Below are 13,234 nucleotides of genomic sequence, written 5' to 3' on the forward strand. Positions count from 1 at the left end.
ACATCGTGGCCTGGAGGGCCATGGCGTAATCTCTCTATCCAGTAGCACTGTCGCTGCCCATGACTCATTGGTCTGTCTGGCAACAATTACATAAGACAGTATTGTGTTACTTCTCCTACTAACATTCATCGCAAAGCTTTCTTTTTCTTTATCTGTGCCATCCACACACACACACACACACACACACACACACACACACACACACACACACACACACACACATTACATTCAAATGAATAAAAGGCATCATCAGGTCTACATGAAGTCAAGTGAGCGATGCCGATAACTCTGAGAAGTCATGGGAAAGTGATCCTGCTCGTCGGCCCGATCGTCTCCCCGACAAAGGAAGGAGACGACACGCATTCCAGATGTCCAGAATTACAGAAGGAATGCACCCTCTTTATAATGGTTACAAATTTGCCCTAAATTCTCTTTCTCTTGACCCGGGGACCACCCTCTCCTCCCACTGGTCTGGCCTCAGCTCCGGGGTCCTCGGGGGGGCTGAACTGCTGTTGTTCTATCCCAAAACTATCCAACACAAAACCACCCGAAGCTAATAATGTGTATTGTCCTTTTTTGAAACACTGTAACAATACTGTTTACATTACATTTAGAATTAAGCAGTTGTACATTTCAATGAAGTACATTTTTTGTCCATCAGAAACATCCACAAGCAAAGATTCTGATATAAATAAACAAAATCCTATACGGTAAGAAAGGGGAAGGTCCTGAGTCATTGAACGGTGAACGATGAGAGACAAGAGACGGGTCCGTAATCTCTGATCATTCATGACACGACCTCAGACTTATTCATGGAGCTCTAGGAACTCAACCCAATTCTACTAAGTGGATTCTTTTTTGTGAACAACTGCAAGTCATGTGGCACATGCTATCGGTCAATCCAAGTGGTTATTTATGAAAGGTAATATCCAACGCACATCTGCTGTGTGAGCCGGTTGTCTAGGTTTTCTGGTCTTTGAATAGTAAGACAAAGCTTGAGGCAAACAGGAAAGGAGAAAGACTTTTCAAATAATTTAATTATAGGTCGAGCACAACCACAACACTGACAAAGGCATCCTTTTTCTGGTTTGGGATGATAAAATGTGAGGCGGATGGGCCTAACACGTAAAATAAGAACAACTAGAACAATTCACTCAAATCTCATTTAAAGCTACTTTGTAAATGAACCATTCAACGAGTGCCATCCTTCATTCCAATGATGCACATACAAGATGAGCCTTGAAGCTATGTTTACACATCATGACAAGAGGCAGCATGGAACCACACAGCAGGGCCATGTTTGCTATCGTCCTGATGGGCCCTGATGTGATCATTGAAGCCTCAGCCTCAGGCTCCTCTAACAAGGTGTGACTAGGGAGCCCTCAGTGAGGGCACAGCATGTTTCCAATACTAAATACAATTCAGAAATAAAGAAAGAAAGGCCTTTCTTTACTCAAGTATACTTGCTCCTGTGAATGAGTTTCCTGTTTCTGGATTTCTGTCATCTTAGGTAATATCTCACATTTCACCTTCTTTGTTGAATATACAATGTTGAACCTACTTTGTTGGCAAAGAAAAGAGAAAAAAACAGCCTTTTGGAATATGTGGTTAACAATGGTAACAGATGGTGTGTTGGCCCTACATTATAATATACTCACTGCCCATCTGTATATTTATTTATTCTTTGGGTTGGGCCTTGGTAACACCAGAATTGTTTAACAATGGGTTTGATTTAGTTTGATCACAGAGCCAATCCCATGATGCATTTACACACACAAACACACACACACACACACACACACACACACACACACACACACACATTCACACACACACACACACACACACACACACACACACACACACACACACACACACACACACACACACACACAAACAAACACCATCCCGTTAAACAGCTGAACCTGCCCAACTGGTTCCATTCACTACCAGTGTCCCTTATCTTCAGAATTATTAGGTCACCACCATGAGCCACACAGAGCTAAAACGTGCAGATACAATAAACATAATAGCACAATATTTTTGCCTTTTTTTTATCAAGCACTGAATTTTGAGTAGAACAGTGAGTACGACCATGTCGTTTAAAGAAGTATTTGATCACTGATAACAGAGAAGCATATTGTTGGAGGAGGGATGAGGGTAAGGGGTGTGACGGTCAACTCTGGAGACTCTTAAACTCTTAAAACAGAGGGCCACTCAGGGCCCTGAAGGAGGAAGAAGCGTGTTCTTCAAGACGGAGCAACTTGTGGAAGATTGCGGTGTCAGGTTGTGGGGTCTGTCCTCTGGAGTTTTTAGAAAAAATCACAGAAAATGATATTTGAAGTACAAATACATTTCTTTGATTAAAAAACTGAGTATGGGAGTAATACTTTATATGGGAAAACAATTCTATTGATGACACAAAAATACAATAAACACACAGGCCTTATAGACAGAATCAGCTGTGGCAATAAATTATCTATAGGCCAACACCCATCTCTGGAAGTGTTACTCATTCTCTCCTAGAATGACGGCCTGTTTCCACCCATGCCATCAACACTCCCACACTGTAACACCCATGGCGACATTATACATGGCACATAGCCCACAAAACATACCACCACAGAAAATAACTCTACCCAGCTATCTTCCAAGCTTCCACTGGATTTGATACAAATAAAGCCAGGAAAGGAGCAGGGTATGTTCTGGGAACTCTCTGTGTGTCTACTTCTACCCTGGGTCGTGAGAGTGGTTTATTTCAGTTTGGTTCTCTGTGTGCATTCAGATATTTTAAGCTACCCTTGTTTTCCCGCTACATACCTATTTTCTGTCTTGCTAGATTATCATAGAACCAGAGGCCCAGTGCTGTCTGAATGCTAAGTGATTAAACAGAAGGCTCTTCCTCGCATGTCTTCCCGCTCATATGTTCACCGAGGCCATCTCCTTTAAGCTTTAGACCGGAGAAGGACCACCAGGTGTACGCTGAGCACATGGACGGAGCATTTGGCGACCCAGACACAGTGATCCAGACAGCAACTCATCTCCAATGGAAGCCAAAAGGGTCACAACGACGCCTAACTGAGGTTGAACCTGGCCATTATTTATGATCACGCCATCTTAGTTGTATGAACATTGTCTTTTACGCAGTGTTTTTCTCAGCTTGGTGCGTTCACTCGAGGCTAGTCTGTTAATAATGCTAGGTCGGGTGTTGTGTTCTCTTAACAGGACAAGTTTAAAACCCGCACAGAATCAGCCGCAGGTTTATACATCATGTATTTGTAATCTGTACTGCAGAATCTATTGGCTGGGGGCATCATGCGGCGCACTGAGTCAGGGTCGAAATTATGAAGACTTCGAAGCAAGTATCGTGAAATCGCGTGGGGCTTTGTGGGAAGGGGCCCGTGCGGGTGAGGCTTGTGGCATGTCGATGTGGGGCGAAGTTATGGCATATAAGGTCTAAATAAAATGTTGCGTTAGCACGACCTAAATTTGTATGTCACATAGAATTTGGACATGTTAATGCAACGAAAATGTACACGTTAATGTGCATTTTCTGGTTGGGGCCAATGAGGGACCTTGATCAAGGCAGTCGTACACATTCTTGAGGAGGTTCTGTCAATGACGTCTAACAACAACGCAAGGAGTGCGTTGACATCAGTTACTGACGCTGCGTATAAATGATGGGCTGGGAGCCTACGCACTCGCTTCAAGCACCTGGGTATACCTAAAGGAAATTATGTGCATAAAAAATGTAAACCAGAGATGTGGTTTAGAATAATTAAATTACAACTTTCAGTGGGGGATGGTGAGGTTTGAACAGACGTGTTAATTGTGCTGTAGATTAGACTGGCAATATTGGACGATGAGTAAACAATCCAAGCAGCAATGAGGGCATGGTGCGGTTCCACCAGGTGACTTTAAGCACTTCCGTCGACAATGTGGTCAACTCCAACAAGCAGTAACTACAGAGGTAGCTGGCTAATAATCGTGTCTGGTCGGGCCAGGCCATGCACTTATAGGCCTCATGGAAATGAGGAATTAATAGATCTTCTAGAGCCATTTGGAAATCATAGTAAGTTTATCATTAAATACTCAAATGTAAGGATTTTATATTGTTGTTTTATCTTTGACACAATGGAAATAATTGAAAAATCAAATACAGGAATTTGCCGTTCCATAGAGAGTTATACAAGAAATAGCGTACTTGGGCTATATGCATGACGGTTGAAACAAGATAGTGGTTTTTAAAGCACTGCCTCGACAACGTGTTAAACTCCTACAAGCAGCAACTAGAGGTGGAGCCACGCGTTGTCAAACAGGAGGCCGCCGATTGGTGGGCCCCAGCGATTAGAATTTCCACAATCCATCGCACCCAATACAAAGTGAATTAGAGCCGTTGCTAAACACAAATCTGGTGGCAAACGAGGTCAATGAGTGATCATTACTGTCAGAATGACGTCTTTCCTGCACAATGAGGACCCACTTGCAGAGGCTCCTCATTAGGGACTTTTGTAATGAAAACCCACTTGTGGAGGTTTCTCAATTGGATCTTTTGTAATGAACACTGGCTAGTGGAGGTTCCTCATTGGTGATGTAGTTGACATTCATTTTATTTACTGACTTAACGTTCTCAGACCGCCTGCCGGACTTCAGGCCCCAAAGAAGCCCAGACTCCAGGTGCTAGGTCCTATAAACATTTTTGTCACAACTTCACACACGTCACAATCCCGACGAAACACAATCACTGCTCAATACACACGGCAAAGAAAATAGACAGGAGCTAGATTTAACTACAGCTCATTCTTCTAACGTTCAATCTTCTTTTCCGTCCCAGTCTGGCCGTATGAAGACAAACACGTGGTCAGCAAAGTGCAGGAGGGAGCTGTGTGACGGGTTTAATGACGGGTGCTGTCAGGCTGGGGTGGAAAGAGTTCAGTTTCAGAAGAATGCAAAGATCCTGTCCGGGTTCCACAGTCAGTAACTGTTGCCTTGTTGCTATGGACAACCATTTCTTGGTAAGAAATGCCAGGTCCAGATCATGGAATTGTTGTTGCATTGGTAATTTTTTAAATATGATATATATATATAGGCCTAAAATAAAGCAGTCATATTCAGTTATATTATGGACTGCCTATGTGCTCCCACCAGAGGCTGTGTTTACTCCATGCCTGATGGCATCTTCTGATACATTTACTGACTCTCAACCAAAGTCCATGAGGCAGCCGGTGCTATTGTTCAGCTGTGTGCCCTTCCGTGGCAGAGTCGAACACAATGAGAGGAGACAGGACCGGAACCTCGGCTGTTGTCACTGCTGGCGTCATGAGACTGCCTACACTTCCTTAGCAGTTCAGGAAATAAAAACAGGCCTATGAGTAATGTCTGTTTTGTTCTGTGGATATAGATGTGTGATTGTGTGTGCCTGCGTGTGTAGCAATATATGTTCTGTCTGTCCATGTCTGCGTACACAAAACGTGTTGGTTGTTGTGTACAACAAGGGGCTTTTGGGTGTTTTTCCAGTTCCGAGTATGTAAGACCTGTTGAACGGGGAGCAGCAGAGCTGTGTGAGAAACCATCGGCCCCCTTTTCTCTGGACATCTGATCGCTCCCAGTGATTTTTCTTTACAAGGTAACTTGAACTAGGCAATCACAACAAAGAGTCCTTCACAAAGACGCTGGGGGGACTGGGGAGGCCCTGCCACCTCCAGCCAGAGACATGGAGAAGATAGAGCACAGGGAGAAGAAAGGAAGGTGAGACTACAGAGAGAAGGAAAGGGAAGAGGGGGTGGATAGGACTGCTGCCCCAGGTCCACACTCTGGTGGTGTTGGTGGTGGTAGTGGTGGTGGTAGGGGTGGTGGGGGTGGTGGCGGCGTTGGTTCTTATTCACATAGTCAACAAAATAAACATGTTCTATAGTTGCCACATTAATGTTATTAACATAACAGCCAGATGGTGAGCGGGTTTCACTATCTGGCTGTTCACTGCCAGAGGCCTCACCACAGTCCTGCTGTGTGGATTCCAGTCTGAAACTTGTCATGTCTGACAATACAGACAAATCTGAAGGTCATAAACATTTAGCATTTCGATTTCATTTATGAAATCAGTTGATTTGATGTTGATCTTAACAGCTATAAATAACAATAGGCACTTAAACTGATCAGACCAAGATCCAGACAGGGACTAAAATACCATGACTAATCTCACAACATAATCATGTAATCCCCATGAAACTGTCTTGATGCGGCAGTTACCAGTAACACACTTTACAGCTGTGGTGTGAAGCCCTCAGCCAATATTACCCAGAATGCCCTGCAACCCCACTATCAACATCATACCCAACACTTTCATCAGCCTGTTGAACCTTCAACACCGGGCTCCAAGGAACCCCCCCTGGACTGCGGAGGTATTTCCACTGCGACCAGGTAGTTATAAGGACTTTGGAAATAAGCCCCTCAATAGTATTTATATGTGGGATATACTGTATACTTTACAGTTCATGCTTAATAAAGACTTAAAAGATTAAAAGACTAAAAAAACTCACTCTTAAAGTTTACATTTACATTTTGTTAAGATAATGCCTCCAAAATGTTTTCAAACAATGACAATAGTTATTGTTAAACTATTCTATATTTCCAAAAGAATCACGCATTTGAAGATGTTAATTTCACCACCATATAATCTCAAGCCCAAATCCATTTGTTGCTCATCTGTTGACCCAAAGCCATGGGTGTGATTAGCAACAGGGATAGCGAGATTCACGCTTGGTTTAAGAGAAAGACAATCACCATCACAGGCCTCTTTGAAGACAGACAGGTTGAGGCTGAGGGAAGAGACAAACAGCCACATGCTACCAGCTCAAGGTTTCCCCTCACACGTCTGGAAAGCAAAATCTGTACTCCAAAGTTTCACTTTCACAATACTGTCTGACTTTGGATGTTTTTAGTTTTGCATAAAAAATATAAAATGTTAATTTGCAAAAAAATTGTATTTTGTTGTGCTACTCATTTCGAGGTTAGGCAACTTTCCTTTGCGAGCAGGAACTTCAGCGTGGGTCTGTTGAATGAATTCATTACTTATAAACAAACTGTAAAAGTGGCCGTGAATCAGAGGAATGCCTTTACTACTACAGGAGCATCCTGTTTCTCCCCCTGTGTCCGTCCATGCAGAGCTTATGGGGAACTCTAGCTAACAGACAATATACCCCGGGAATGTCAGGAATGCAGGTACATGAACGCCTCCATAATTCAGGCCGGCCTTTTGACTTCATGGCCAGTCCGACAAAAGGTTGACCAATAAGAAAAGCCTATTTCTGTAAATAAAGCTCAAAGCTTTCAATTAAAAAAAAATGATGTTTCTTTAATGGTCAGAGACTAAATGAGAACCCCATAGAATACGGCTTTACTACATTATCATTTACAATTAGATTTAGGGTATTGGCTTTTATCCAAAGCGACTTACAATAAGCACATTTGTCAAAACAATTTATCGCTGCCCCCTTCCGCAAGATTTTTCAGGAATAGCCTACCGAAAGTATCAGGAGCTGTCACTGTCAGAAGACACAGAAAGCAGAAGTAACAATTGGTATGTGAGCAACACATGACATACAGTCAGATTGACAAATCCAGTCCAGTAAATTATATTTGTATAGCCCTTAATAATCGTTGCAGACTCAAAATGCTTGAAAGGACATATATGTATGAAACACCCTAATCCTAGCGACCAAAGGGCAAAATGAAACAAAATGAACAAGAAGGACATCTTGAGAAGGAACACAGGGGGATCCCTCCTTCCAGGGTTGGTAAGTAGTTCAATGGGTGCCAGAATGGATGTAAATAGTAGTGCTCAACAATCCGTTAAAAAATATTTAACGGATTGTTACGTCAAGACAAATAGGGTAAAACTATTTGTTGGGCAACATGTTTTTTAAGTGTTAGGCCATAAACCACTGGCTCCTCATATTAAGTCCTTTCAACACCAGTTATTTTGTAGCATCCATGTCAACAAAAACACAAACCATGAGAGCTGCAGCAACAGAAACACAACCTGCATGAGGGAACAAGGCTGTTCCACTGAGACAGGATAACCGCTGAACCCTCGTACTGAAGAGGAAACTAAGTCTCCAACCGAGAGCCAGGGCGCATCTGTCTGCAAACTACCCCACTGCAGTGCATGAATGAACACAACCAGACACACACACAAGCACTGAAACACACACACACACACACACGTACATGCACACACCAAACCTCACACACTTACACACACACATGTTTGCAAGAACTGAAACAAAAACAAACACAGACATACACACCCACCCACACACACGTACACACACATACACAAACACACACACACACACTTAGACACACACTATGTGTACATGAAGCAATGAAACAAAAGAGAAACCATTTGGGGCATTTCTTGATGTACTCATCCTCTCATGTGGATGAATAAACTGATAATACCACACATATAATGTACTTTTGTTTACATTCAGACTGGAAACTACTTAAAACAGCACTGAACAGCATTTTATTTCTCGTAATTCTAGTCCTGACTACTGGAGAGATCAGTAGACCGTGGTAACAGATTGAACCACACGGCTGGCAGGTGAAGGAACCGCGCATTCACCACGCTCAACTACCCTTAGTTAGTTTGGACGAAGGAACAACACACTGAAGGAACCACACACTGAACTACACTTAAGGAACCACACACTGAACTACACTGAATGAACCACACACTGAACTACACTGAAGGAACCAAACACTGAACTACACCGAAGGAACAACACACTGAAGGAACCACACACTGAACTACACTGAAGGAACAACACACTGAAGGAACCACACACTGAAATACACTGAAGGAACCACACACTGAAGGAACCACACACTGAACTACACTGAAGGAACCCCACACTGAAGGAACCACACACTGAACTACACTGAAGGAACCGCACACTGAAGGAACAACACACCGAACTATCCTGAACTATGCTGAACAACGCTGGATTTCCCCAATTAGCCATGCTCTTTCACTTGCCCTTTCCTCTCCTCACAAAAACCCCAGCCAGAGGAGAAGCACTAAAAGTCCCCCATAAAGCCTTTCTAGAATGGGGAATTGTTGCCTGAGGGCCGAGAAGGCCAGGTGGACGGTGGAGCCAGACCACCGTCTGTTCAGCTATAGCTTTAAAACCAAGTTAGCAGTGTGCCCTAAAGTCCCTCGCTAATCCTCTCTTCCTGAGGCTCGGCGACAGCCAAGACAGATGTACACTCAACTACCAAACTGGAGTAGGCAAAACAAACAAACAAACAAAGGCCTTCCCCTCCCTCCCCACCCCCGCTTCACAGCCACGACGTCTCTTCAGCATGGGGACATTCAAGATAGTGCTGGATTATTAATGAAATATTCTGTCTTTAACACAAATAAACTTAAAATGTCTCATTGTTATGATTGATCAATAGTTGATTTTGTTTCTTCAAATACAACGACCACTGAACTGAGTTGTGTTAGTGTGTAGTATTGGGTATTAGCATACATATGAATCAGATAACGACACCAAAATCAGTGTTGAAGGAAAAGGAAAGCTTTGGGCCAATTGGTTAGGATGGTTTCCAAAGCAATCAAGCATGGAAAATAACCAGATGTTCTTCTCTAAACAAGCCCATAGAAATATGCATTGGCCGTTTTAATAACATTGGTAAAGTCATTACAACCAAGCATCACGGCAAGCAACCAGTTCAAAGCAAACGTTCCCTCTTTTGAGTTCTCCTGCGGCCGTAGCTGAGACGCGACCACAGGAATCCAGTGGTGCTGGGCCACTTTGAAAGAGCTCCAACGCTACACCTTGGAAAACTGCACCACGTCTCAGAACGCCTCCATGAAGACACGACCATATGGTGACAATCTAGCTATTAAGCCGAGATCTACAGTAACGTAGACTTCTGGGAGGGAGAGAGAAATGCGACTCTCTCTCTGACTGAGACTGGGCAAACTCAGTAATCCATTTCCTTTAGGATCAGGCAAACCCCTCGGACCAGAGATGTGCAGGTGACCTCTACGGGACAAAGAGAAGCGAATCAAGCAGGCTAACTGGAGACAAGCAATGCTGATGCCATAATGTGATGGCCATGCTGAATAACAATGTCTATGTATTCTTTACTCTGCGAGGGGGTCTATGTGGCCACTAGTATGTTCACTCACGGAGTGGTAATGCCCCAGTGCCCGTCTCCAGGAACAAACATCACAACACATCCTACCCGAAGGGGAATCTGGCCAAGCCAGGCCAAGGGCCACAGTGTAATTTCCTCGGTTGAATCATTTGGGAGAGAGTACATGTGGGTATTCTAGGAAGCAGCTTCCAGTAAAGGCTGAGCCAGGGCCCTTCCCTAGGAGGATGCTAGACACAGGAGACAATGGGATGAGACGTCTCCCGCACGTGAGTTTGGTTAGACGCAACCACTGTGCTTTATTTGCAAACCACATGGAAGCAGTCTGATCTGACCCAGGGGTGTGATCCCGCCTACATTCCCCATCGCCCCAGCTCCTGGTAAAGTCGTTATCAAGGGGGATATTACCACGCTGCTCCCATGACATCACACCGGGCTACCGTCATTCCAACGTCTGTGAGCCGTGTGTTTGTCCAGGAAAGATGGAGGCGGAACAGTAGTGCAGGGATACAGACACACAGAACTATTTGGGTCAGTAGATACATACGTTGAAATTGGACAGACCGAGAGACGGTTTAGCTCGACAGAATCCGTGCAATCATTGTACAAATAAATGTGACCAACACTATAAAAAAGGGAGTCATTTGCACTGATTAGTATAAACACTATCTGTATCATGTATCATGTATCAATACTGGTGGCATATGTGTGTCATTGTTAGTGGAGGAAAAGTTTAGGGTCTCTTCCAGTATTCCAGGGTCCATGTTGGCTTTGATCCGCGGTTATCTTGACAACAAGAGACTTCGGGAGCGGTGCTGAACCATTGTCTGATAAGAGCCCTTAAATATACAAGCATCTCGTTCATCCCACAGAGCAAAGAACAACTGTAGCTACTGGCCGGGAACAGAACCAAGACTGGACTCACGTGATCTTGTGGGGGGATGGAACAACAAAACCAAACACTCTGAAAGAGTTTACTGAAGTTGCATGCAGTTTTTTTATAATAACAGTTTAGGAGTTGAGTTCTGTGCTCCCTTCAGCAGAGACGCGATCCCTCTCTTGATAATAAAGGATATCTGGTTTTTCTGTGTGGAAAAAAGTTGCAGCTAAAAATAATTGTGCCTTTCAGGTCAAAGAAGTAGGCATATGGAAAAACGTTCTACTTTATGAAAAGGAACAGCCACTCATGCAATAATGCTCCATGTGGAAAAGATGAGGGGAAAGGCAATAGTCGTGTCAAGTAAGCATACATATAAAAGTCACGTTTACTGTGATTGTGAATACAGCTGACACACATTACACAAGTTTGGAAAAGGGTTTTATAATGAGTCAACTGATGGAAAATGTTCAACAGTTGCTGAAGCAAATGAGTTTGAAAAAGCACAGGGTCAAGGACTGTAATATTTCATTCTCACAATGAAGAAGACATTGTTATGTGTAGTTATGGCCTTAAGAAGCTACACACTCAATCTGGGTGTGGTTTACGTGGCCTTAGTTAAAAGGGACGTCAGCGTATTTTTTTTTTTACAAATATTGGCGACTGTTGAAACGATATATATATGTATAGTATTTATCTAAGGTGAAGTTGATAATAGCCTACGCTCCTTAAATAGTGTTTACCATAAATAAAGATAAAGATTCAAACATAAGGCTACTAATACGTGCTTTTTTAGGGGGGATCAACGTGAAGGTGAGGGGACGTTGACTACAACCCGAGCTCCGACTTAAACCCTGAATATGAAGAGCATGTAGTGGGTGGTGATCTCTCTGCAGCTCTCCGTGGTGGGAGTTTGGGGGAATTCAGAACATTTTGTTTTCTGATCTGTACGTGCTGCAAGTTAAACGAAAACGGATTCCTATAGTCTTGGCTGCTCGCATTTAGATGGGCCTGATCAAATCTCCCCATTCGGGTTTGTTTTATACTTGGGGGTAATTGAGCCAAACGCCTGACTTAAGGGGAGACAAAAGAACCGCAGGGAGGGGGCTCACCAGGCTCGGAGCTTGGGGATGGGACAGCATACCTCAGCCCATTTAAACTGTGACTATCGTATTTGCTGACTTGAACAGATGGCCAGAAAATGTGATATAGGAAGAGAAAGGCTTCATCATGGGGTCTCGTTATAAGTAGCAAAGTGGCTCATAATCATAACTATCAATCATCTTAACATCTACATAGAGGTAATAACATATTCCTAATACATTCCCTAAAGAAAACCAAATAATTAACAAATATTTGGTTTACAATTTGCGTCCTGTAAGTCTTCTTACATTTTTTTTGACCAAATATGAAAGATAATCACATTGGGCAAACACATGGATAACTTACCAAAACAATAGCAAACTTCTCCTCCAACTCTGTGGAGTCGGGCATGGGGACCTTCAGGGGCATGATGTGAGGCTTCATATCCGAGTGCCCATCCACACTCTCAATATTCCCCATTTCTCAACTGGTCGAGTTCCTCCAACTGGTTGAAAAAAAATCCTACAACTCTTTCAAGGTATTCCAAAGGAAATAATATTGTTCAACAACGCATTACCTCCATGTGTGGAAAACAAGGAAAAAAGCTGACAGCGCATTACTTTCATATAAATGTAACACAATCACATCAGGCTACAGTAGCCTATCATAGACTGTCCAATATGTCCCCCCGAAACGCACTATCAAAAAAAGTAACACTCGCAATATAATTGTTTACGATTCCAAAGAATAGTCTCGGTTTTGCCTGGCCAGTCCATTCTTCACACAGAAATTCGCTTTTTTTTTTTTTATAAGTATAGGCTCACGGTCTAAACCTTAACAGTGACTTGAACGCAGCGAAACTTCCTTGGCTACAGTGCGTTTCCATTCATTATTGCTGCGTGATGCCGATTAGGCTGCGCGCTGGTCCTCCAATCAGAGGGAGGGCAATCTACTTGCCCCACCCCTATCTTAGAAATAAATTTCCTCATTGGTTAATCTCTATGCCTATCAATCTAACGGTTGCGCCTCCCACACGTTACGCTCACATCTGTCTGAAGGGAGCTGATGCACAGCTGGATGCGTTTGCAGGGTTTTTTGTCAGCA

General features: G+C 43.3%; 1 protein-coding gene across 9 annotated transcripts in view; it reads right to left on the bottom strand.

Moving 5' to 3' along the window:
- Positions 1–12,989, bottom strand: part of fmnl3 (formin-like 3) — a 33,043-nt gene extending 20,054 nt beyond the window's left edge. For all 9 annotated transcript variants that reach the window (XR_013812016.1, XR_013812017.1, XR_013812018.1 and 6 more), the window contains exon 1: positions 12,497–12,989. Coding sequence is in view for 4 of the 9 variants with exons in the window: in XM_079740923.1 (XP_079597049.1) it covers positions 12,497–12,610 (114 nt within the window). In the remaining 5 variants the exon portion in view is untranslated. The remainder of the gene's footprint in view (positions 1–12,496) is intronic.
- Positions 12,990–13,234: the final 245 nt, after the last annotated feature.

The sequence above is a fragment of the Pollachius pollachius genome (assembly GCF_949987615.1).
Source record: "Pollachius pollachius genome assembly, chromosome: 8".
Classification (NCBI taxonomy): Eukaryota; Metazoa; Chordata; class Actinopteri; order Gadiformes; family Gadidae; genus Pollachius; species Pollachius pollachius.